This window comes from Drosophila ananassae, chromosome 2R (genome assembly GCF_017639315.1).
Source record: "Drosophila ananassae strain 14024-0371.13 chromosome 2R, ASM1763931v2, whole genome shotgun sequence".
Classification (NCBI taxonomy): Eukaryota; Metazoa; Arthropoda; class Insecta; order Diptera; family Drosophilidae; genus Drosophila; species Drosophila ananassae.
The window spans coordinates 26,029,115-26,054,083 of NC_057928.1; the positions used below are offsets into that span (position 1 = coordinate 26,029,115).

The 24,969-nt window shown below is 50.9% G+C and overlaps 4 protein-coding genes across 10 annotated transcripts; 2 read left to right on the plus strand and 2 right to left on the minus strand.

Annotated features, from left to right (window-relative positions):
* The first annotated feature begins 7 nt into the window (after positions 1-7).
* On the plus strand, positions 8-5,409 carry LOC6507461. Of its 4 annotated transcripts, none has more exons than XM_001955931.4 (4): positions 8-1,213; positions 2,026-2,258; positions 2,322-2,505; positions 2,565-5,409. In XM_001955931.4, exons 1-4 carry the CDS (start codon positions 370-372, stop codon positions 4,751-4,753), a joined length of 3,450 nt encoding a protein of 1,149 aa, XP_001955967.1. In that variant the 5' UTR covers positions 8-369; the 3' UTR covers positions 4,754-5,409. The 4 variants fall into 4 exon arrangements, with proteins under 4 accessions (XP_001955967.1, XP_014765243.1, XP_014765244.1 ...); XM_014909757.3 differs by having other exon boundaries at positions 2,568-5,409; XM_014909758.3 differs by lacking the exon at positions 8-1,213 and adding an exon at positions 1,256-1,959.
* Positions 5,410-5,458: 49 nt separating this feature from the next.
* Positions 5,459-8,374, minus strand: LOC6507593 (probable chitinase 2). Of its 4 annotated transcripts, none has more exons than XM_032453605.2 (5): positions 8,260-8,374; positions 7,067-7,166; positions 6,826-6,990; positions 6,261-6,766; positions 5,459-6,189 (listed from the first exon to the last, which is right to left on the minus strand). In XM_032453605.2, exons 2-5 carry the CDS (start codon positions 7,149-7,151, stop codon positions 5,491-5,493), a joined length of 1,455 nt encoding a protein of 484 aa, XP_032309496.1. In that variant the 5' UTR covers positions 7,152-7,166; positions 8,260-8,374; the 3' UTR covers positions 5,459-5,490. The 4 variants fall into 4 exon arrangements, with proteins under 4 accessions (XP_032309496.1, XP_001955966.1, XP_032309497.1 ...); XM_001955930.4 differs by having other exon boundaries at positions 8,231-8,369; XM_032453606.2 differs by having other exon boundaries at positions 8,102-8,360.
* Positions 8,375-8,778: 404 nt separating this feature from the next.
* On the plus strand, positions 8,779-11,959 carry LOC6507462 (DDB1- and CUL4-associated factor 8). Its single transcript, XM_001955929.4, has 6 exons — positions 8,779-9,192; positions 9,263-9,887; positions 9,938-10,768; positions 10,842-10,984; positions 11,042-11,282; positions 11,340-11,959. The coding sequence occupies exons 1-6, from the start codon at positions 9,074-9,076 to the stop codon at positions 11,688-11,690; spliced, it is 2,310 nt and encodes a 769-aa protein (XP_001955965.2). The 5' UTR covers positions 8,779-9,073; the 3' UTR covers positions 11,691-11,959.
* Positions 11,960-12,170: 211 nt separating this feature from the next.
* LOC6507592 (dynein axonemal heavy chain 12) lies at positions 12,171-24,889 on the minus strand. The gene is made up of 8 exons (XM_001955928.4): positions 22,690-24,889; positions 19,781-22,631; positions 19,401-19,715; positions 19,097-19,339; positions 17,945-19,036; positions 14,109-17,886; positions 13,725-14,044; positions 12,171-13,649 (listed from the first exon to the last, which is right to left on the minus strand). Exons 1-8 carry the CDS (start codon positions 24,756-24,758, stop codon positions 12,420-12,422), a joined length of 11,898 nt encoding a protein of 3,965 aa, XP_001955964.2. The 5' UTR covers positions 24,759-24,889; the 3' UTR covers positions 12,171-12,419.
* Between the last annotated feature and the right edge of the window lie 80 nt (positions 24,890-24,969).

The window sequence follows — 24,969 nt, forward strand, 5'->3', positions numbered from 1 at the left end:
GCCGTTTTTGTGAGCCCGGCTTGTTCTGCTCTTGGCCGCCTCATTCGAGTTTGAGTTGCAAGCGCGGCTCGTTCGATCGCGGCTGGAACGCTTCGAGATCTTTTGAATCGGCAGCGGTGCTCTAAGTATATTTTTTCGTGTGCGCTTCTTGTTTATGTTAATCCAATATCGGTGCTATATATACCGCGGAAAGATATTGCAGAATCAGCCATAAATTTTGTCAACTTATCGGGTCTCGCTTTTAGAAGCGTGAGACCGACGAATCCAAAATGAATGTGGTGGAGTGAGTGTGTGAGCTGTGTGCAGCATAAATGAGTATTTGGAGTTGAAAAGGGTCAAACCGGTTATTGACCAGCAACAACTAGCGCCATGGCGGCAGCAGCAGCAGCAGCAACGGCAAAAACAAAGGCCTCCGCATCCTTGCAACGTGTCGCCTCGGAGTCGAGTCTGGGCCAGGAACAGGCTGCTCAAATAGGGGGCCAGTTGCCTCATCACTATCATTACATCCAATATCCGGCGCATTACATGCAGCAGCAGCAGCAACAGCAGCAGCATCAGCAAATTCCCCAGTCACTCCCGCCCTGCCAGTGCCCCTGCTCCTGTGGCCGGGCACCTGCCCACCCGCCCACCGTGGCCCCGACTGCCCAGCAGAACGCGTCCATGGCAGTGGCGGTCCTGGTGCACCAGCACACTCCCAGCACCCAGCAAGAGAGCTCCTCCACCAGGCACCCGCCCCTTAAAACCCAGTCGGCCCAGTCGCTCCTCAATCACTCCTACCAGGCTCTCCACGAAGAACAGGCCCAGCTGCAGCTGGACACCTCAGCGGGAGCAGGGAGCTGCGATTGCGATCTGGAGTGCACATGTCCTGCAGGTGGTGGAGTCAACTCCAGCCTGGCGCAGCACAAGCGAAGTCTGCTGTCCGACGCCATGCTCGGAGCAGACGAGATCACGGTGAGCGAGTCGGATAACAACAGCACCATGATCAAAAAGAAGAAGCCGAGATCCGACGGTGGTGGAGGTGCTGGACAACTGCCGCCGAAGACCCAGCCCACGGGAGACAGTTGCAACGACATCTATCACGACACGGAGTTGGACGGTGCAGTGAGTGCGTCATCCAGATCCGGGCTGAAGTCACAGATCATGGACGACAATCGTCCGCCACTGCCACCACGACCACCGCCCCGTCCCAGGAGTAATGCAAATGGATCCATAGGTGAGTAAAAGGACTTTGGTTTTCCAGGGTACTCCCAACTTCCTTACTTCACGTCCAACTCGATAGCCAACAGTGATGCCACTTCCCCCTTCCTTCCAATGAATCACAGCGCTCCCCTCAGTCACTTGGCTGGCACAGCTTCCGCTTTAGCGCTGCTTCCTCATCCGCATGTCCTGCGCCGGCGCACTGCTGTCCGCTCGCTCTCTATTTTTGTCCTGGAGCTGCAAAAATATTTGCTTGGGGGGTTGGCGCTGTGCTAATGTCAGTCGGGATTTCAGTTGACACCGTTCCTGTAATTGCAACGCACACTCCGGCGTTGACGCCACCTCCCAGCTTCTGCTTCAGCACCAGCACTGGCCACCCAATCGCCCAGTCACCAAACCACCCCATTAACCCAAGTCCGCGCAGCTGCCAGCGGAGGCTGTGTCGCATCTCCAGCCCCGCATCTCAGCCAGCTTCCACTGCTGTGTAGATATTTTTCTCTTCTGCCCCAAGAAGATACAAAAAACGGAAGGAGTGAAAAAGGGAGGAAAACGTGTTCCGGAATTTCCAAGTTCTGGCCAGGATGTGTGCCTGCCTGTAAAGCCTTTCGCCTTGAATCTGGAATCTGGAGCAGAGATAGCCATTCACCATGCACGGCTATCCGGTGATGCAGTTCGTGCAGTACAGCATGCCCCCACCCTGCTCCTGGGTCCCAGCTCCTCCGCCATCCTCAGCGAACGTCGATTCCCATCATCGCGGCTCCGGTTGGGACTTCTTTTCTTTGAAGTTTGAGGCTGATATCTGATTGTAGTTTTTTCTTTTATCTTCAGCTCATCGTCATGGAGTCGGGATCAAGAAGTACGTGGTGTGGTGCCTCATCTGCGGTGGCTTCAGCTGCTTGTTGGGTGTTCTATTCCTGGGCGTCTACTTCCTGCTCCACTCTTACACTATAACCGTCGGTAACTTCGAGACTGTGCCAACCTTTGTGCCCGCCACCCTCCTCATCCTCACGGGCATTTGCATCATGAGCCTAGCCAGGCGGCGCAATCGCTACAGTTACTTGGTAAGTAACCAGACAACTGTCAGGGAACTGTTCACATTTAACCCACATCCTTCTCGCACACAGATTAAATTGTCCGGAGCTTGTGGCTTGGTGTCCGCCCTGACTTGCGCCCTGGTGACAGTAACCACCACTGTGCTCCACATGAGTCGCCTGCAGGCCCTGAGAGAATGTGAATATGCTCAAAAGACCCGCACCTGCACCTGCTATTCGGACCTCATTGAATCCCAGGTGGATCGTGTAGATAAGGGTGAGTGGCCAGTGAGGACGAATCCCCATGTCCGACTAATTCCAATCCCTCTCTTTCAGAAGGAGTGCGCCTGGTGTTTGACTCCCTCTCCGATTGCAACGTTGTCCACGGATCCCTCTACTCGTGCCTCAGAGCCATCTTTGGCTTATCCGTGGCAGGAGTTCTTATCGCAGTCTTTAGCTGCATGCTGGTCTACCAGCTCCTCAGCCACGAGCGCAAGAAGATGTACTGGGAGCAGCTGGAGCTGCGTTGCCGCTCTTTGTACGCCAGCCAAGCACCCCCGCCGGCGCTGGGCCCTGGTAGGATGCTGAACTGCCGCTGCTGCGAACAGTGCCACGCCCACCGCCAGCTGACATTGCCCCTGCAGGCCACTGGGTACCCTTGGGATGAGGCGTCTGTGGCGGCGGCGGTGGCGGCCGGAGGTGGTGGCGGTGAACAGCGCTTCTGGACTGCCCAGCCGCCTGGAAACTTCTACTCCCCGAACCCAGGAGGGGAAGACACCGTGGGAGCCTGCCGCGCTGGTGACAGAGGAGGAGCTGCTGGTGGCACTGGAGGAGGGCGGAGCAGCAGTGGCTGGAGCTGGCCCCGCATGCCCTGGCAAAGGACCACGCCGGATGCGGGGCATCGCTTTCGGCAGGCGACCGCCAGCCCGGACTCGCAGTATGGATTCAGCTCCTCGGCAACTGCTGCGGGGGATACCAACCAAATGCTGATTGAAGAACCAGCTGTGACTGGCGCCTACAATGGCATACCGCCTCCAAGTGCTTTGCCTTACGGCGTCTGGGGTCCACCGCCCCCCTACAGTGATCCTAATAGTCCGGCCAGACGGGGCTACTACCAGTATCTGCAGCCCACGGCGTGTCTGGCGGGGAACCAGCCTACTACAGCCACAACCCTTAGCCAGGAGCCGGTGCATCCAACTTTGCAGCATCCACACACCCATCTCCCGCACTCCCAGCAGCAGCAGTTGCAGCAACTCCAGCTGCAGCGCCTCCAAAGCCAGTCCGCCACTCTGGAGCGCATGGATGGCCTCAGCAGTGTTGGGAACGTAAACTCATTAGTGGCAGCCACTCGCTCCTCTGCCTACAAGTCCAAGGTGGAGTACGAAAACACGCCGTCCGACAGTGATGGTGGAAATACTCGCGAACGCGAACGCTGCTCCAACACTCTGCCCACAAGGAAGCTCAAGAAGCGCCTGGAGGCGGGAACCGGTGCCAAAAGCATTGGTCCGCAGAGCAACCCCGGCCAGCAGCGCCCCAATGTCCAGCAACTATTCGCCAAGCAGGAGCTGGTGCCACAGCCGGCAAATCCGCCCCAGCAAGCACAGCCCCAATCCGCGGGGGTTGAGAATAGCGCTTACCAAGACTCTAACGGAGCCATAGCGAAGGAGCAGGCTGGATCCGGGTCAGGATTAGCGGATCCCGCGGAGTCGGAAGTGTACTTTGCCGATGTGAGCAGTTGCTGCAACATGTCCGTAAAGAATGACAGCTTCTACGACAATGCTCAGAAGCAGCCCAGCCATGCCCACAATCACAGCCACACCCATGCACACGCTCATCAGCATCAGCACCAGCACAGTAATTGCAGTCACAGCAGCGGACAGAGCAATGCCAACGAGGACTATCTGGCCCAGAGATTCGGCCGGGGTCGTGAGCACTCCGTCCGAAGTCGGCTGCCTATTCCACAGGCCCGGCGCGGCGAGGATGACTACGAGAGCTCGAACCTAAATATGCCGACCGTAAAGGAGCAGCAGCTTCAGAAGGAGATCTCGCGCCAGAGCATGTGCTCCGTTGAGTCTGAAGCCAAGACGGAGTTCACAGACCTGTCGCCTTCGACGCCATGCGGCGGCAATCTGCCCCTGCCTCCGCCGGCCAACTTTGCCAGCGATCCGCCGACCAGCGGTAGCCAGCAATCGTCCAACTTCGTGGCCTCGTTTCCGTACTCGTCGGAGTCGCAGTGCCTGGAGGCGCATCGACGCTCCACCAAGAATATTCACGAGCTGCTGTTAGCCGGAGCAGGCGGTGGCAGCGTTGGAGGAGTCGCAGCAGGCGGAGGAGGAACCTCGGCCATTGCTGGGGACTCCCACTATGAAGTGATCAACGATCGGGGGAACCACTACCATCACCGCCCTCAGCAGGCCAAGAGCAAGTCAACGAAGCCCAAGACCCGGTCGCGGGAGCAGCTGGACATCTACAGCAGCAGTGGAGCAGACCGATCTGACTGGTCCTCGGATGGAGGTCGGTTGTGAGACTCCGGGGATCAAGAAGTATTTGTCTAGCAGTGGTTTCAACTTCATTATGTTCTGTTAAGAATCTGTGGATCGGAAATGTTGTATGTTAATGATGCGATGAGTATTGGGGCAAGCTAAAAACCATCAGGGCTCGATAGCCCAATCCCTTAGCTTTATTGTTATCAACTGAAGGACGACCCAGCCAGGTTTTAATTGGGTTATTTATAATTAACATATACATTAAAATCCTTAGGCCAATACTCCATCGCATAATTCACTTAAGATCCACGTTAATTTCAGTATCGTCGCATATGTAATGTTTGCCATCCAGAGCGGAACTCTTATCTAATGTATATCCCAGCACCCAACCCCACACCGGTTTGCAGTCCTGGAGGTCCCAAGAACCCTTGCTTTAACTATTTTACGCGATATCCTTTGCATGGTTTACAATTAGAGCATTTATAGGCTATTATGATTCGGACATATTGTAGCATTGAATTGAATGTTGACACTTGTAGCAATGATAATCTATGGGTATTTACATAGTTGCGTATACACACATCCATATACACTATAAATATATATACATATATGACTAGTTAGTTAAATGTTAGAGCGCCAGTTAAATTTATTAAAGAAATACACCAAGTATAACCAAAACATTTTAAAATAAATCCGTCTCTGCTGTTGTATCGGGCGGGTGGAAATGAAGGAAACACTCGCTTGTGATTAAAAGTAAAGTTTATTTTTAATGACTACCTAAACATGGTGATTACTAAAACTATGGCCTGCACACCCTGCAGCATAAAAACCGAGAAGAGTCCCAGACCCAGGCTCACAACCGCAGTAGCAGCATTCTTTCTGTCCGCCATGCTGCCGTGCGGAATCTCATTTTCTGTATCAGGTGGCACCTCCGGAGTAGCTAGCTCCTCCACAGCCAGAAGGGTGGCCTCATTTATTGTCCTTAGCAAGGGATAGCTCCCACTGAGCCTCTTTGGAGCGGAGGCTACCTTTTTGAAGTCCTCATAGGTATCCTCATCCAAGTCGCAGATGCCCAGGAAGTCATCCGTATCCACGGACCACACCATTACACCTGCCAACCGCTTGGACATTGCGAAAAGAACCTTGTTGGCAATAGAACGCGAACTGTCGTAAGTCACCACGCTTATCTCCTGCGTGAATACGTTTCTCTCCGATCTGGCGAGCACCTGGCTGGTTTGGGGGTCCCACTGTCTGACCCAACCCGATGTCTTGTTACTCAGCGTCGCGCAAATTTCGTTGTAGCCCAGGAACCCGTCCTCTCGGGTGAAGGGGCCCTTGAATCCGGCTCCGTCACTGGCGTCATTCAAGTTTCCGTTCGCCAGCGTCTTGAAGGTGCGCCCATAGAACGGAAGTCCCACAACAAGCTTGGAAGGAGGAGCTCCCAGCTTCAATAGATAATCAATCGAGAATTGCTAAGAAGGATTTTGAAGATGTATATAAGAATAAGAGGACTAACCAACAATAAACATCCTTGTCCACTCACCACACTCAGAGGATCGTCTGCAGGCGCCGTCAGCGGGGCATTGTACCCCACCTTATGGTCCCAGCTGCCGTGGTAGTCGTAGCACATTATGTGAAGAAAGTCCAGGTAGCGCGAGATCTGCCGGACATCATACGCCTCATCGATTACCTTCTTGGCTGCCCCGATGGCTGAGGTCAACAGGAGACCGTACTGGTCGAATTCCTCCCGCAGCTCCTTGGTCAGTGCCACGAAGTTCTCTCGATCTGCAGGCTTTCCGCCCCTTTGTGTGGGATACTCCCAGTCCAGATCCAAGCCGTCGAAGTCGTACTTCCGCACGAAGCTCGACACCTGCTTGACGAATCTGCCGCGCAGAAGATCATTTGAGACAAGGGTGGAGTAGTTGGCAGAGCCCTCGTTCCAGCCGCCAATCGCCAAGCTGACCTTCAGATGTGGATGGCTGCGCTTCAGGCCGGTTAGCTGCTCGTAGCCACCCTTTCCGTACTGCTCCTTGAGGTCCTGCCAGGGATCTAAAGGGGAAAGCCGTTCATGTAACGGGAAGGGAGTCTTTAAATTTGCATAAACTAACCCAGGGATTTTATGGCTGCCTGAGTGATGTCGAGGCCGGCAAACGCGTACACCACATGGGTGCACAAGTTGGGATCAAAGTTGTTTATGGCATAGGCGCCCTGCTCCGGCCGGTAAACTGCCCAGGTGGAAATGTAGCAAACCACCACCTTGTCGTGTGCAGGACCTGTGAGTAAAAAACTTCCAGAATTAGCCACCCTTTGTGGTTAGCACTTCGATGAGCCATCTGGCTTTGTTCTTACCTGTCTTGGCGACCACCGAAGCCCCCCAGGTGCCTAGGAAGAAGAGCAGCCATAGCTGCGGTGCTTCTCCCCATACCATCTTCATTGCTGGATTCCGTTCCTAATAAAAAAACAAACGCAATTAAGTTGCGGGTTGACTTCCAACTATGTTGTGACAATTTCAATTCAACGCAATTGGCTCTTTAATTGAACTGGAAAAGTGAAAGGCAGAAAGATCTACTCAGAAATGCGGGAAAAACTTTCCGGATAGAATCTTATGCTCACAATCTTATGAATCACAAACAAGGTCCATTTGTAAATACTTATATCACTGAGTCAGAAGAATATATCTTAAGAACGAAATGAACTGAAATAAAATCAAAGACGTCGCTTTGTTTTCCCGTTCTGCTGTATTTTGCAATTATGGCGCGGGAAGCGGTCGTCGGTCTGTGGAACCTGATTCTCAACTTTCGCCTGGATGCCCTTAAAAAGCTGACCAGTGGGAACAGCGATCTTCGGTGCAACGCCAAGCAGAACTTGCAGCCGTGAATCATGCCACCATCGGGTTTCTGAAGCCGGCGAGGGGGCAGACAGGTTCACCTTGATGGTTAGGGCGCTGATAACAAAACGGCATGAAAAGGCACTCTAAAAAATGAAATATTTTTCGAGGCGGAAAATAGGAGGGCGCCCCCAAATATGTGGATGGAAAACAAAGCATAGAGTGGTTTCACTTTCCGGCTATTTTACATTTTTTTCTTCCACTAAACTTTTGCATATTAATGTTTCTTTTCTGCTCTTTGTTTGTCCCAGCCGCTGGCAAACCGGAATCTGGCGTTCATCACGAGTTGGGACCCGCAAAAATTGTGAGAAAACAAATATGAAAAAAAAGTTGTTGGTCTGCAACGAAATCGAGAGAAAAAACCAGGTCGTAACCCAAGAATATGTCTTTTGGGTGGGTATGAACTCCACAGCCGTCATAGTTTTGTGGGCTACGCATGCGCAGCAGAGGAAGTGGAAAGCCAATTAGCGCTCTTGTGGCGTATATGTTCAAGGCACCTATTTATATACGAGTAGGTTTCACTATAAGAAACCCCAGGAAAACTCCGAAACAAGTACATTCACTGGGGAGGTTTGATGGTAGGGCGTATTTGCTCTGGAGACGACGTGCTCTGCGTATCCAATCACCTCAATCTTATATTCTCCGCGATACGTACTATGTACTCTGGTTTATGACCGAACGTATTTTGCTGACTTTTTCGACCGGTTCCACTCGTGCCCGAAACTTCGTACCGTCTTCGCCGCCAGCCAACTCATAAATGAGCCAAGTCTAGAGCCAGATATGTAGAGCTACTCAACCATATCTGAGGCCCATGCTGTCTTAGTATTGAAGATTTCAAAATTTTCAAAGACTGGCGGCTTAATTAGGTTCAGAAATTTGAGAATTTTAAAATTCAATTTGTAAATCGCAACTTTATATTCATAATTTGTGAGTTTTAAATTCTAAGCCCAACTCTAAGAATATCAGATCTCAAAAACATAGCAGATACAAAAAATGAAAAACATATTTCAGCTAGAATCGCTTGCAAAATAAACATATCTTTGAATCTTTATAATAGCAGCTAATATTAAAAATCCAATCTCGACTCTAAAAACGAATATTTAAACTATATTTTTAAAATTTTTTGACCGTGTTCCAACACTAGTGCGATATTTCACTATCGTCACCAACCAGGGCAGGCTGCAAAAATAACAAAAAGTAGCTCGAATAGCAATGTGAACAAAATTTACTTGTAATTTTAGGACTTGAAAGCTTAAAAATATTCAAACGCTGGACGGCGCTGGCGTTCAAAAGAAACCGAAAGCGCGCCAAAGCTATCGGTCTATCGACGATAAAAGCAAAAGTTCCATCTCCTGCCATCTTCGAACGTAAACAAGCTGAAAAGGGAAAATCTTGGATTCTGACTGGGCAGAGTCAGCAAAAAATAGGAACAGAGGATCTATATATCTCGGCTGGTAGCTCCACCAAATATGGACGTGGATGAGGAGCAAGCAGAGGGAAGAACGGCTTCCGCCTGCAAAAGACAGAAACGCAACGATTCTCTGGATTCCGGAGATTCCGGTGGACTTGGAGAGTCCATTCAGGTTGGGTAAGTGGGTGCTGTTAAGTAAGCCGTGAGCCTGAAATAAACGATTGATTTTTGTCACTTGGGGGGCCAGCGTGGAGAAAAGTGCCAGTGCAAACGAGAGTGCGATTAGTACCACTACAGTCGCAAGCGCTGCCAGCAACAATAACAACGGTGAGGGGAAATCTATGGAGAAAGAAAACCTGTCAGAGGGGGTTGTGGAGGAAAAGCCGCCTGGTGATCAGGCAATTGGACCAGAAGAACAAGATGATCAGCAGGTCCCATCCTTCCTGGAGTGTCAGCTGTCTCCTGAGTCTGCTAGCGCTGTTTTAGCCAACAACCAAAAGATCCACTTCCCCAGCTGCACCAACAATGCCATTGATAGCGATGACGATGCAGTCGAGCCGCTAGAGCAAGAGCAGCAAGAAGAAGAGCAGGCGGAAGAGCAGTTCATACCACCACCACGCCTTATACGACGATCCAGGTTTAATATCGAGGTCTTGAGCTCGTTGACCGACTCGGACTCCAATTCAAGCTTTGAAACCCAAAGAAATGACAGTGACCACGGAGAAGCCGCCGTTGCTGAGGCCGGGGACCCGATGGACCAGGAGCAGGAACAGGAAGTTCCAGCCCTGCTAGATGCCTCATCTGATGATAGCTCCTCAAGCCATACCGAAGACTTTTTCCCTCCCTATTCCAGCGATTTGTCGTCTTCTGAGGTGAATTCCACAAAATTTCTTGACCATAGCTTGACCATCTTAATTTTCAGGACGATGATGAAGACGAACATGAACACTTCGATGCAAACCAACAGCTTAATATTGAAAATTCTGTAACAGATGTAATGTGCAAGTGCAAACCGGCATACACCTGGAACTGCGCCCAGGAACTTATGCATCGGGAGCACAACATTACAAATCGCATTGATTGGCGCGGCGGTCAGACCTCCGTAGAAAGCTTTGGTCGGGGGTACTATGCTTCCCGGCAAATGGTGGAGCAGTTAACACAACTGAGCTCCCTGAGCCAACACGCGGGCTGCGTTAACTGCCTGAACTTCAACCGCTCGGGGGACTTGATCTGCTCTGGGTCCGATGATCTCAAAATAATCGTATGGGACTGGGCGAATGACAAGGCTGTGCACAGCTTTCGCTCCGGCCACAACATGAATATCTTCCAGGCCAAGTTTATTGATAGTGTGGGCTGTTTGGACATTGTGACAGCCAGCAGGGATGGGCAAGTGCGACGAGCCGTGATACCGCCTTCCGGTGGTCTCACCAAACCCGAACGCCTTTACTCTCATGTCGATTCGGTACACAAGATCGTAGTAGTGCCTCATAGCCGACATGAAGTGATGAGCGCCGGTGAAGACTCAGCTGTTAAACATTTTGATCTGCGTACCAGCACTACGTCCTCCACGATGCTGCGCGTCGTGACGCAGGACCCGAATGAGAGGAGCCGGCGTGTCCGTCTCTTCAGCATTGCACATCATCCGTTTGCGCCGGAGTTCATGGTGAGCGGATCGGATGAGAAGTTGCGGATCTACGACAAGCGGAAGTTGACCGAGCCCGTTCATGAGATGACTCCGCGCGAAGTAAAGGATGTGAGCATGCGACGCCGCGCCCAAGCGCAAACACTTTAACCTCTGTTCTCCTCTTCTTCCATCCCGTGCCCAGACCAAGATTACCCAGATCACGTGCGCAGTTTACAACTATAGCGGAAGCGAGATTCTGGCCTCCTATAGCGATGATTGGATCTATCTGTTCGATAGCCGCAACTACACGGATGGCGAGACCCTGCACAGCTACAGGGGACATGTGTAAGGTGCAAGTAAAAATGTTCAGCCTTCTACTAACTTAGAACTTTGGTCATTTAGTAACAGCCGCACCATCAAGGGTGTGAACTTTTTCGGACCGAGATCGGAGTACATTGTTAGTGGTAGCGACTGCGGCCACATTTTTGTTTGGGACAAGAACACCGAGTCGATTATTAACTTCATGAAGGGCGATCATGCTGGAGTGGTTAACTGCTTGGAGCCACACCCCTGGATGCCGGTGCTGGCCACCTCTGGCTTGGAACACGACGTTAAAATTTGGGCACCCAATGGCTCCGAAGATGTTAGTCCAGTTAACATGTCAGTGCCTACCATTGCTGACACTTCTCTTTCTTTACAGGACACGTCCAAAACGGACATCCTCAAAAGAACTCTGAAGCGCAACTTCGAGAGGAACATTAATGACACTGAGAACTTTGATATTAATCAGTTTCAGAATTTTATACGCCACTTTATTAGTTCCCCGGTCTCACGGGGAACCCGTCGTCGGGCTCCGCGAAGCGCGAACAGTTCTTCCGCAGCTGGGGCGGAGCAGCAGGAGCGGCAGCCAAGGGACAGCAGCAGCACTAGCTCCACACCGTCGCCATTCTCCAATGCCACCAGTCAGCGGCGCAGCAGCGACAGCTCTGACGACACTAATGAAGTCGATGCTGCTGCGGCTTTGGACACCCTACCATGCCGCACGCAGTGAGTTAGCCGAATCCAAAGCCCCTTGCTCCGGAAGGGCTTCAAAATTTGAGTCCCGGGCCAATCAAATGATTTCAGAGAGCCCAGCGTTTCTGAAGCTGTGAATTTGCAAATTGTAACCTTTAAGTGCGCATAATATAATTTTTAATTTTTATTTTTCTTTAACAGAGTTTGAACCAACCACTCTCACTTACAAGAAATCTGTTGAGAAATGTGATTTTATGTAAAATACAACTAATTGGAAATTACAAAAATAAATCCATGAAGGAACAATATATGGTTTTTTAAAGGCCAATAGAGTTTTAATATCATGTTGGTTCCATATTGCCCAAAAATATTAATTTGTTTTGATTGAGAATCGATGATCATCGATGTTCTAAGATTGGAAAGCTATAACATTTCTGGATCTGACAAATATTAGCCGAGGTAAACGGTATTGGTATACGAATTGGAAATAAGTAAATGGAAGCATATTCGGAATTTAAACTTTCTTTCCTGAACATAGATATCAAAAAATAAAAACCCCCTGAACCATTAGATTTATGAGATTTTTTTTATTTTTAGCGTTATGGTATGGAGCGTTCCTGAAATCTCTGCAGGCGTTAAGACAATTGTACCAGAAATTGTTTTAATTCTCCAGAGGCTTCAAGAACAACCCACATCACATTTATCCAAAGATGGGAAATGGAAAAACTAAACATAAAACTGACCCCGATGCTGTGTAAATCGAAGCTCAGTCGTTAGTCTGGCAGATGAGGGCCACGCTCCGCTTGACCCAATGGGAGGCTTTCATGTGGGTGTTTAATAGGAGCGGCACCACATAGTTCGTGGAGTGCCCCGTGGTGGAGAGGGTTCCCTTTCGCTCCCCGGTCTTGTAAAGTGGGCAACGATATCGCGTTCCCTCGACCACCTCCGTAATACCACACGGCTTAAAGTATATCACGGGCATGGTGTACACCAGGATCTTAGGGAACTGTTCCACCAGAATGCTATCGTTCCACTCCCAGCGAGCGCCTTCTAGAAACAGGCCATTGCAGTAAACTCCGTCCTCTGGAGGCGCCGCTTTTGTCTCCACCTTCTGGACCACGTAGTCAAAGGTCAGGGTGTCAATGGGAATTTTGTACTTCCTAGCGTAGTTCTGCATGGCTCCGGTGAGGAAAGCCTGGGTGAAAAAGAATCCCGATAGCCAAAAGGTGGGCGGTTTTCCATGGTGGTGCCAATCATGAAGCCAATTAAGTCGTTTATACAAATCCTGAACGTAGGATCCCAGTGGCTTCAAGCAAGGATAGGATTTCGACATCCATTTCGTTGGTATACGATTGAACTTCATTGCCGTCATTACATTCTCCAGGTCTGGAGTCATTACAATAATACCCTTGATACCCATTGCCAAATCCCGGCAGGAGGCGCGTATCTCTTTCTGCAGCTTCAGAAAACGCTCCATCTCTTGCACCACCACTGTGTTCATGGATTCGTTGTAATCTACCGGATACTTTTCAGCTGCAGCTTCGATGTCCATGTCCGGTGGCATTTCCTGCTCGATTTGCTTAATCGTGCCCAGGATTACCTGCTCCACACTTACTCCCGCTCCCGAGGATCCAGCCGCCTCGCTGCCTAATAGCAAAATCATTGAGTCAAGCAAAGTTTTTGTGGTTTGCAGATCCCTCGTGATTCCAGAATTGGCGTGCAGGCCGTAGACCTCCGGTGGCGCCAAAGATGGAATACTTTCGTCCAGGTAGCGGAGAATTTCACGGTGCTCCGTCTTCCGAGGAAGGATGTACCGGTCGTCGGCGGCGAACCTGTACTTATTGTCTCCCACTACCTGAGCGTTGCAGAAGTCCGCCAGGATAGTCACAATGGCCCGTCGATCCCAGTTATCCGTCACCCTGCCACCGTAGTTGCACTCACTGGTGAGGTACGAAATAGCGTCGTACGGAACATGCTCGTACTGGTTAAGCAGCATCTATAACGGGTGGAGAAGGAGAATTAGTATCGTATTCTTCCCAATCCTTCCCCTTTCCACTTGGCTTCTACTTACACTTAATTGCAGCACAGAAATCTGCAAATCAGATTCATTGAACCCGTAGGCAATGTTCCATCCCAGTGGACCGTACTTCCGCCGCTCCTGGACCACTGCGTGGAAGAAGCAGATACCGTACAGTAGCCTGGTGAAGGCACGGTCCTGCTTGGCACATCCCGTATAGAACTCGTAGTCGTTAATGGGTTCCGAGTTGTAGGAGCGCATCAGATTCTCCTTCAGTCCCGTGGGAGGCTCGTTGGTCATTTTGACTCCGTTTTGTAGAATGGTTACAGGAAACTGGGGCGTCGGATACGCCGTCAGCCAGATGCGGAAGTTGGCTGAAAGAAAAAGGAGGATCTGTTACTTCAGTCTTCAGTATGCACTGGAAACATTTCCACTCACGTGTTGTGTTAAAGGTGTCCATATTCTCCCACATATACTCAAGGACCGGCATCCACGATGCAGCCAGATGGCAGTTCTGCAGGCATACCCAGTAGCCCATCTCCTGAGCATTTTTGATCAGCGCCGTGGCAATCGGTCCCTGGCCCTGGCCCAGTGATATGCTCTGAAAGGACTCCTCCTGACCCATTTTCTCGGCGAAGGCCAGCAGTGAGCCCAGAGGATCTGCTCCTGGCGACAGGATGAACACCAGTGGAGTTAGGGCAGTTGAGTCCGCATACGACTTGGATATATCGAACTCCGGTGGCGTCACGTATTGTTCCCCAATGCACGCGGCAATGAAACTGCGTACGGCTAGGAAAACGGAGTCGGGACGTAGGGCTTTTAGGACGATAATTTTCTCAAAGGAGGTGGTCTTGTCATGCCACGGAGCCGGCAGAGGCTGTGTTTCCGGGGAGCCGTGGTCGTAGATCGCCTGCCATGAAGACAAGTTTGTACGGAAGTGATTGACGATGCCTTGTAGCTCCTTCAGATCCTCCAGTCGCAGAATATTCAGCCACACCGTCTCGGTTACCCAGCTAGGATCTGGATTGGGCGGAATATTTGTGGACTCCTTGGCATTGGTTACCAGATGGGCGAAGTGACGCATCTCCACCTGACCCGTTCCAAGGAGAATGCGGGCCGTCAGAATGAAGGAGAACAACAACTTGTCCTTCTCGAAAATGGAACGGCAAACGTTGTTGTAGAGGTTCCGGGTGAAGCCATCGACCAGGAACTTGATACGTCGTGGAAGGTCCTTGGACTTGTTGGCCGTTTCAATGGAGTACATGTAGAGATTTATGTACCAGTTAAGAGAGAACTGATACATGGGGTCTATGTTGGGCAGATCCGTGATGGAGTAGTATAGAATGGAGGAATGCACAGCCACGGGCTTGTAGTTAAGACGGAAGGTCTCGATCTTCGCTCCAGTCTCCTTAGCCGCCTCCTGTTTCTCCACAATGTCTTTAGACAGTCCTTTTGAGTCTGCCAGGATTTGAATGGCGGCCTCGTTTTCCAGGATGTCCCCGCCGGCGCTCAGGGTCTTCAGGATCATGTTCTCCGCGTCCCGAAGAGCGCCCTTGTTGGCCGCTGCCTCAGTTGTCAGCATAATGCGCAGCTCCTGGAGATCGGGTCGCTCCTTGGCCACCACAATGCTTAGCAACTGGTCCATCAAGGCGTTCTGGGTCAGGGCGAAATTGATTACCGTCACCTTGTTGAAAGTCTCGGGAAGAAAGTGCGGGTTTCGCAAATTGCATGTCATGTAAAGTCGGAAATTCGGGTTAACGGGCACCACAGCTTCCCCTAAGCTGATGTGCTTGATTCCACCCTGCACGAAGGTCTGATGCATCAAGATCGGGTCCAGGGGCACTTCGAGTTCCTCCTGCACGTTTTCAATGATGACAGGCGTCCCATACTCGAGGGCCTCCGCGATGATCTTCATATAGTTTCCCTGGTTGAACTTGACACAGTTCAGCCGGTTCTTCCGCTCCATATTTTTAAGCCAGTTGTTGGCTTGAGCTTGTGGATCAATGAAAAGGCTATAACGGCTGGAGTTCGCCGATATGATGGCGTTCTCGCTGGAGAACTCGTCGTTGGGCAACCCGTCTAGCTGCCAGTTCTGAATGGTCACCTCCAGGCCTAGGACATCGGTGATGGAATACTTCGCCGAACATGGAATTTTAAGTTCCGTGACCTTTTTGAACCAATCCTTTACGCAATCGGCTCTGTACTGGAGATTCACGGCCGAGAGATAGGCGATGATTCCACAGGATATCAGCACATCGCCTGGGAGATGGTCATACAACTCCTGCAAATCTTCGGCGGCCTTATTCCAGCGAGACTTCTCTCCGCCCAATCCTCCGATTAGAGCCTCCGCCCGAAGCAGCTTGTTGCGACAGTTCTCCGCGTGATCCTCAGTCTTTTTCATCTCCTCGTTAGCCTTGTCCAACTCGATATTTAATAGGGCCACCTTCTCCTCTAGTGCCAGTGCCAGGGCCCGCTTCTCCGCCAGAAACTCCATAGTGTCCGCATACTCCTTCTCCGCTGCAGCCAACTTGGCCTTCTTGGGCGCCACCACCTTCGCCACTTCGTCATACATGTCCATGGCAATAATCCACTGGCACAAGCCCTTGGCGGCACTGGAAGCCTTGGCCACCACCGCAGGATCGAAGTCCTTGTTGGGGATGAACTCTTTGCGAATGCGCTTTATAATGTCCGGGGGAATGTTGTCCTTGTCAAACTCTTTAAGGGCAGGCAGAAAGTTCATCTCACCCAAAAGTCGCTTGCTCGGACCCCAGTAGTCTTGGACCATCTTGCCGGAGCCGGGGTCCGGAACACGGTCCGGCGGAATGTTCTTAATCACACAAACGGCGGCCATTACTAGCTTAATCACAGGCGGGGGATTCTTCATGGACTTCACCAACGTAATATCCGCTGGCTTAAGTGTATTTAAAGCAGCCAGGGCGTCCTCCAGCACAGGAATGGCCTTCGCCAAGTCTCGCTCGCAATCGTGCTTTAGAACCTGGGCAGCCTCGGCCTGCACGGAGGCCACCTCCTCGTCCCGCTTCACCTGTTCGGCGGCGGCACTGGCAGCCAGTGTCTCTTTGTTGATTTCCAGCATCATTTTACGGGAGGCCTCTGCCAAGGCTAGGAGCTTCGGCTGCAGGGCATTCAAATCTCGCTGCATGATGGAAATGGCAGCGGCTGCCTGAGCCAGGGTGTCAAGACCTCCAATGTACCGCATCTTGGCCAGCATAGTCTCACTCTGCTTTTTGTAGATCAAGGTCTGGAACGAGCGAATGAGCTCGATGAAGGACGCGTTCGTCTGGTAAATATGGCGACCACTCATCTGGCAGAAGGAACGCGTCACCCGAGCCGCTGTGGTGTGGAAATACTGGCAGGTGTCCATGATAGCCAGCTTGATGTCTTCGCTCGGAACATTCACGTCCACCAGCGACATCTTGGCTATCATCTGGAGGGCCTCCTCCGGCCAGCTGTCGTACCAATCAATGGTGCAGCAGTTTACCAGCGAAGGATACAGCCGCACCCGCGTCCGCAGAGCATCGCCGATGGGCGAGAAGCTCAAGACCATGTGGAGCTTCTGCTTACACCGATCCACAAAAAAGGAAAAGACCTGGAGTGGAGAAACATCAATGTTTCGGTTGCCTCCTTGAGCCGCCAGTCGCACCATCTCCAGCACTTCCTGCTTCTCGTCGATTGGGAATATATTGGGCACTTCACCTTGGTTGAGCAAGCAATCAATGTCCTGAAGGAAGAGCTCCATCTTGATCTGGTTCTCCGTTATAAGGAACGTGGTGTGCTTGTTCATTCCTCCTGCTTCCTTCAGGATTACCTTGATGTCGTCGTGCCAGTCGTTAGCACCGTAGCTCTTGGTGATTTCCGGCTGGAAGAATGCAGTCTGCACCATGTTAGTGGCCAGCTTGGTTAGCGACTGACGCCCCGATCCGCCCAAGCCGATCAGAAGGGCGCTGGCTCCCTGAATCGAGATGATCCTGCAGATCCGGTTCAGATGCTGCAACGCAAACGTAAATAACGTGATATCCATTTTGGACCGTCGCGTCGAGTTGTAGTCTTCCAGACTGGCAAGAGACACTTTTAGGAATATCTCTAAGCTGGGCACCTCCTCGTAGCGCCGCTCATCTGGCACGCTGTCCTCGTCGAAGTATACACCGAAAAACATGCTGCTAGCCGCCTCCATTGTGAACACCATTTCGTCCCTGACCTAGGATGGATTGGAGTTTCCTTACAAGTTCAGTAATTTCATTTAATTTTGTACTTACCTGGACACAGTATTTTTCAAAGACGGTCTCCACCTTGTCCTTAAAGTTGCTTCTGAGGCACTCGTTCAACTTGTCGAACATCCACTGACGGTCCACATCATCCACCAACCGGTCATAGAAGACTCTCATGGCCTCGTGGTACCACACCCTTATGAAGATCTTCTTATCATTTACAGACTCCTTCCTGACGAGGGTGCAGCCGGTGACGACTCGGGAAATGTCTCGCAGATTGAATATGTAATGGGACTTGGCGGGTGTGGCTCTGATCTCCGACTGAACGCTCTTGTATATGCTCTGCGTGGCACTCACAATCTGGTTGGTTACCACAAACACATCCTGTCCGTGCCCAGCCCGCCGAAAGCCATTTAACGCCACGTTGAGGAATATCCTGAACATGCTGTCCTCACTGAAAGTATTGATTGAGTAGACGCGGAAGTGGTTTAAAAACCTGGCATAAACATCCTGACGACTTCCGCCGGGCAACCCACAGGCCGCCATTATCAGGACATCGTGAATGAAGATCTTGGAGCTGTCCTTCAGATCGTAGACGTGCCCGTAATCAAACAACTGGCGAAGCAGCTCCAACGGAGGTTGGGCACCGTACACCTCCTTTACGGGCATATTCATATCATCCACGAAGAGCACACTCTGCATCCCTTTTGGAGGACCGTAGATGCCCCGCTTCCACTTTTGCAGCTTGGTGATCAGTAGCTCCTGGCACTGGTTGGCCGAGATCATCACAGTAAATGTGATGAATCCGGTTTCGAAGACATCTTTGTCCAGTTTGTTCATCAAATAGTTCTGAATGTATACAGTCTTTCCAGTTCCCGTGGGCCCAACTAGGAGCATTCGTTTTTTGTGCTCCACATGCATCTTTAGGAGATGCACATAGCGAGCAGTATCCACAGTGGGTACAATGACACCCGTCTTGGTCTCCTCCACGTCCATGCGCTTGGCCAGATCCGGCCAGTAGCGCCAGGCACCACGCTGCTTGTATTGGAAAACATAGTCCACCAGCAGGCCTTCGGTAGGCGGTGTAATCTCCATTTTCCCCAAAGGATCAGGCAGAACTTGATCATCGTTTTCCCACACCTGGCGATTGAGATAAAATGTTACTACTTTTGCGACCCTGGACAAAGACCACACACTTACCTTCTTCAAAAATGCATCAAATTTTTCACGGGAGTTGGTATCTAAAACTCCACCCACTCCCCAAACCAAGGCAAATATAATGGCTGCTTGGAAGTAGCTAATCAAATACTTCTGGTAATCCTCAGGGTTCTCCTCAATGGCCTCTGCGATTTGCATCCCGAAGAGCTCGAAGGTGGTAGTCAGGCAATTGAATTCTCCCGGCTTAATGAACTGGCTGCAGAAACGTCGCACAAAAGTCTGGCACTGGAAGATGATGTAAATAATGTTAGATTTAAATAATATAATAAATAAAAATAATATTCACTGGAGGTAAAAGCCACCCCAACAAAGCCATGACATAAGGCACGTTCTCCTCATCCGCCCAGCGGGGATCAGCCTTCTTGAGCCAACTTGTGGCGAACACTTTCCATCCCAGAGTTGTAGGCTCCATGTAGATCATACCGCAACGGGATACGGTAGCCGGTGATGCCTGCGCCAGATCCATTACCTCGAAGATCATGGACATTTCATTGGTCATGGTAATGACCTCTCCGCTGGTCAGGCACAGCTTCTTGTTGTCATCAAGCACGGTGTTCATGTTCTCAATCCAAACTGCGTCCACCGGCCCATCGAATATAACCTAAAAAAGAAGTTTACTCTTTTAGCACCAGGTTTAACAGATTTTACGGATTCCAAAGTATTTACCCACTTCCTGTCCGGTGTAGGCGTCATGGCAAAGTCGCGAAATATCTTGGCCACTAGGCCATCCGTCCACTCGTACGAGACGGGATCAAAGGAACCGTACAACTGGTTCATGGTAATCGACTTCGGGTTCATAATGCCCATCTGAACGTGCTGGAAGTAGTGGCTCTTCGATGGCGCCTTCATTTTGAGCGCGGAAAGCACTTTCCCCAGGACTTGCAGGGTCTTTGATTTTCCAGCCATAGGCTCCCCCACTAACATGAATCCGTGGCGCACAATGATCATCTCGTAGGTCTGGATCACCTTGACAAGGAAACTGGGGGCCGGTTCAAGGATCTCATCTTCGCACACTCTCTTGAATTCGGTTTCGAAGAGGCTGTAGTCGATGTGGGGCAGCTTGATGCCCGGAAAGATGTCAGAAATAATGCCCTCGAACAGTGGGACGTCGAAGGACAAGAACTTCGGTAGATTCACATCGATCAAACTGCGCAGCAGCAGGATATCCTCCACTTCGTCGGGGTACATTTTTTTTATGTTTCCGCAAGCGGACAGCACCGTTTTCACAGCTCGCATACCGTAATCGTAGTGATTCTGGGAGGACAACTGCTCCGAGCAGAGTCTGTAGGTAGTGACGATTTTTACGGCCAACTTACGGGCGTCCACAAAGCCGTACGAGTACAAGGATATTTCGCCAATCATGGCGTAGTCCGGCACCATCATGGCCACGGAACGGAAAAGAACCTTCAAATTGTCGGGCAGTTCGGATCGACCGGCATAGCCGGGATTCATGGTGATGCACACATAGCAGGCAGGGTTCAGGGTTAGCTCAGTGCCTTCGAACATGAACTTGGTAACATTGCCGCGAACAGCCTGGATAATCAGAAGGATCTGCTGGGCCACCACCGACAACACCTCCAGCTCAATTCGATTGAACTCATCGAAGCAGGCCCAAGCTCCGCACGATGCCAATCCCTTGAAGAACTTGCCCATAGCTTTGTAGTCCAGACCATCCGAGCAGTTGAACACCTTGCACTGAACAGCCAGGGCCTTGGCCAAATCCTTGGTGGTCTCGGTCTTGCCCGTGCCGGCAGGTCCCTCCGGGGCGCCATTCAAATGCAGTTGGTAGGCTCCAACTAGGGTGCGGTAGCACCGATCAGTGAGCGGAGTAATCACCAAGCGGTCGGAGTTTCCCAAGTACTCGTTGGCAAACGGCACCGTGGCGTTGATGATCCTTACCCAGGTCTTTTCGTCCTCCCAATAGTAGCGCATTTGGGCAAGCCACTGGAAGTCAAACTCGCTGCTGATTTTCAGTCGGATGAGATCCTCAGATACGTCCTTGGCATGGACATCGATTACAATCAGGGACTTGATGGTGATGCGGTTCAGATTACTGATCTTTGGAGATCGGACGAGGGTCACAATATCATTCAGCTCCTTGGACAGCTCCTGGAAGAAATTGTTCATGACAGTCATATTGCCTCCAAAAGTACGCCGCAGGCAGCTATGCACTCGGGAAGCCCAATAGACTTGCGAGATGGCCAGCACCGTCATCTGGGGCCACTCCAACACCCACTCGTGCCGCTTCACCTTGGGGTAGTGCGCAAAGGATAGCTCGTTCATATAGCGCACTGCCTTCAGCATCTCATCTTCCACCCCGATCAGCCACTTCTCCACACTTCCTCCGGCCGCCGCAGTCGACACCTGTTCCATAAATTCGATTTTCTCCTTGTCGCTACTTATCATAGCGAGGACATTCTTGGCCACATCAAATTCCAGGCTGTTGATGCCTTCAAAGCACTTGCTAAGGTGAGGCAGTACCCGCAGCGGATCCTTGGTCTCCGACAGAATCTCCAGCATTTCGTCGTTGGCCAGAAAGAAGAAGCGCGGAAAGTATAGGCGCTTCTTTTCTAGATAGTTGCTCACGCCAGTGGCTATGTCCTCCAGCAGTTCATTGGCCTTCTGGAGAGACTCTAATAGGCCCTGAACAGGGGCCGTTTCCATGACCAAAGGTTGTCGCAGAACCAAGCCCATGTTTCTAGTGTACGTCTGCTCCACAATCGTGAATAGCCGACCTTCCTCAGGCATCTGTGCCACAATATCCTTGGAGGAGAAGATGGGGAGCAGGTATAGATAGTTGGCCTGGACCTTTCCCCACTGATCCAGAGTCTCGTTGACCCGCATAATCTTCTCGTACCAAGCGCGCACCTCTTCTTCGCAAGGTTTCATAAACGCAGACCCCCGCATGGCCAGCGTTTTGAGGATGTGATCGTCCAGCAGGGCTTGTATGTCATCCAAGCTGTTTAAGATCATTACGCCCGTCTCCTTGTAGGGGCCGTAGGGAAAGACCTTATTCTCCCACTCCTTGATCATCGCCTGAAGGGCATTCCACAGCTGCAACTCCTTGTTCGCTCCAATGCTGATTATCTCGAACTGGTCGAGGATGGGGTCTAATCCCGAGTTCAGGATCTTGCGGAGAGTAGTCCCAGCATCGGGAGTTATGTCAAATCCGGCGATTTCAGACATCTCCTTCCAGTGGCGCTTCCGCAGGGCAGGATTACACATGGTGTTTACTATAAACACTCCAGTGGTAAAGTCCTTGATCGACTGAATCATTGAAGTGCACAAACGCAACGGTACAGGGTGCTTGGCAGGGTCAGGATCCTCTGTTTGTCCCTTGAATTTGCACACGGGATTGTCGATCATATCCTGCTTGATTTTGACCCGATAGTACTTCTGGTTCTTCTGGAACTCCTTTAGGTAGTTGTCCGTGGTGCCCTCCACGAACTTGGGCTCCAGATACTCGAAGGGTCCATCGTTCCAGACGCTTAAGTAGCGCTGCCACTCTATACAGCACCTACAAAGGATGAAGTTATTTTTTTTTTTATTAACTAAACTCACTATAGTATTCTCACTTCATAAGCTCGGCAAAAGGATAGACGAAAGTCTTGATCACTTCCAGAGTAGGATACTCCGTTTGAGCGATCTTGAAGAGCTTTTCCTCCTTGTTTATCCAGGCCACGTAGTCATCAAAAGTCTTCAGCTGGTCGATAAAATTCTGGAGCAGAATATAGCTGTCGCGGAACTTATCCGGACGACTCATGTCATCAATAACGGCCAGTTTGGGCAGCAGCTCTTCAATGTCCACGTTTAGTTTTTTGATGACCTCCTGCAGGTGCTCCTCGAAGGTGAACTTGAACTGCTCCTGCTGCGACGCATTGTAATCACAGATATCGTTAATGTCCTTGATCCAATTAATCGTCTTGATGGTCAGGTCGAAGTGGTACTTGGACATCTCTGTCAGCTCAACGATATTGGTGCCCACCTGCAGGCAGTACTGAATGCGGTCCGTCAGCTCAGCAATTTTTTCCTTCTTCACATTAATCATGTATTCGGCGCTTTCGATAAGCTCCTCCGTCGACTTGGGTATCTCCAGAGCCTTGTACTTAATTTTCTCAAACTCGTCACATATCTCCACCTCCGCCTTGATGTGTTCTCGAATGATAATCGTTGTTATCTCGTGAATCAAATTCTCTGCCAGCGAGCGGAGGCCAATTATAGCCGGTTCATTGTGGATTACGGCTTGGACGAAGTATTCCGTGCCTGGCTCGCTGCGCAGCATATTGATAAACCCGTAGTACATGTCTATCCGAGCGAAGTACTCCTCGAACTGGTGAGGCTCCGCCAGAAAGAGGTTGAGAGCATCCCGCTCCTGCCACGAGTAGAGGGCATAGTACTTGGCGCGAAAATCATCGATGTACTGGATCACTTCCTGGTACGTGCGCATGATTATATCCTGCACCTTTTCAATCACGTCTTTCAGAAAATTCTCGTTCATCTCTATCTTGAGATAGTCGTTTACCTTGGCGTACATGGCCATCGATGTAAGGGTTTGTACCTGGGGCTGCAGTGGCTCCATGCGGTATCCAACCATGGAGATCTCGGTCGCGATTTCGGCAAAGGTGCGCAATATCGCCCACATATTGGGTCGGGTGTCCAGATCCCCGGCGAACTCGGCCCACTCCAGTGTAAGGCGAAGCATCGGCATCGTCCTTGGATTGCCACACATGCGATACATTTCTTCGAAGGTGCGTATTTTCATGTTGGTCATTTCGCGGTTCATCAGTCCCTCCAGGGCGTTCCAGGAGCGCTTCCACACACTCATGGGCATCACTCGCTTCCTGATGAGCTTCCGCAGTATCAAAACCACTCTGGGATACCATGTCCAACGTAGGAAGGTGTTCACCTTGTCCAGCTGGGACTGAATGTATTTCCGGTAAAACTTATAAGATAACGCTTCCCGCCCGCCAAGCCCAAGCTGCTGCTGGATAGCTCCTGTGGCCATAACGTAATTGAAGATGCAGGCCAGGTTGGGCAGTTCGCCCACTGAGACATTCAGAACGGCGCGCAAAGGCAGCTGAAGGATGAGAAGCCTGTTGGAAATCTTGCGCCGATTTTCCAGAAAATTAGCATAGTTTTGGGTTTTCCCCGGTCGCCGAAAGTGGAAGTCCGCTCGTGGCAGTTCGAAGGTGGACGGATCCTCATCGGAGAATTCCGGGTGGCGGAGTATGTTCTTCATACTGTAGACCTTCATCAGGCGATTAAACTCTGAGTGAACGTCCTTCATATAGGCCTTTACCAGTTCCGGATACTTGGATTTCATCTGCTCGGAGACGTAGCTGAGGATCTTGGCCTCGGTGCGGCGGAGCATAGGAGGCACCACTATCTTGCGTACCTCTCGTCGAAGGTTGTCCTCGTAATGGGCCTGCGGCAAAAGGCGCATATCCGGTTCCGGTTGCCATTGCTGTCGTGCGACCCGGACCTTCACGTCCGCCGCCTTCTGTTTGAGAAACTGGTAGTGGCGCCGCTCGTGCACCTCGCTAATGCGGAACTTGAGCAATGGGTTCTGCATATACGGCTCATTGTCGTACTTGGTGATGTCCGACGACGGGCGGTGCATCCGCTCCAACTTTCGGCTATACATCCCGGCACCGTGGGTGTCCGCTCTGGACTCCTGGTAGCTCCTTTTCTATATAAAAATTGTTATTCCCTTGGTTGCCTAGCCTCGTTGTTATTGTTGTTGTTCCCAAGGCAACTTGTGTTTGTTTTTCGTTTCTAAAAGTACAGTTCTCAAGGAGTGTTCATTATTATTAGTAGTATATATAAATAGAGAATCAGAAACGAGGATTCTTAAA

Coding starts and splice junctions, on each gene's coding strand:
- LOC6507461 (XM_001955931.4), top strand. CDS start 370: ATGGCGGCAGCAGCAGCAGCAGCAACGGCAAAAACAAAGGCCTCCGCA. Junction 1,214..2,025: donor TAATGCAAATGGATCCATAG/GTGAGTAAAAGG, acceptor TTTTATCTTCAG/CTCATCGTCATGGAGTCGGG. Junction 2,259..2,321: donor GCAATCGCTACAGTTACTTG/GTAAGTAACCAG, acceptor TCTCGCACACAG/ATTAAATTGTCCGGAGCTTG.
- LOC6507593 (XM_032453605.2), bottom strand. CDS start 7,151: ATGAAGATGGTATGGGGAGAAGCACCGCAGCTATGGCTGCTCTTCTTC. Junction 6,767..6,825: donor GGCAGCCATAAAATCCCTGG/GTTAGTTTATGC, acceptor TTTCCCCTTTAG/ATCCCTGGCAGGACCTCAAG. Junction 6,190..6,260: donor CAGACGATCCTCTGAGTGTG/GTGAGTGGACAA, acceptor AATCCTTCTTAG/CAATTCTCGATTGATTATCT.
- LOC6507462 (XM_001955929.4), top strand. CDS start 9,074: ATGGACGTGGATGAGGAGCAAGCAGAGGGAAGAACGGCTTCCGCCTGC. Junction 9,888..9,937: donor GCGATTTGTCGTCTTCTGAG/GTGAATTCCACA, acceptor CTTAATTTTCAG/GACGATGATGAAGACGAACA. Junction 10,769..10,841: donor CTCCGCGCGAAGTAAAGGAT/GTGAGCATGCGA, acceptor TCCCGTGCCCAG/ACCAAGATTACCCAGATCAC.
- LOC6507592 (XM_001955928.4), bottom strand. CDS start 24,758: ATGTATAGCCGAAAGTTGGAGCGGATGCACCGCCCGTCGTCGGACATC. Junction 19,037..19,096: donor TTGATGCATTTTTGAAGAAG/GTAAGTGTGTGG, acceptor CTCAATCGCCAG/GTGTGGGAAAACGATGATCA. Junction 17,887..17,944: donor TTGAAAAATACTGTGTCCAG/GTAAGTACAAAA, acceptor AATCCATCCTAG/GTCAGGGACGAAATGGTGTT.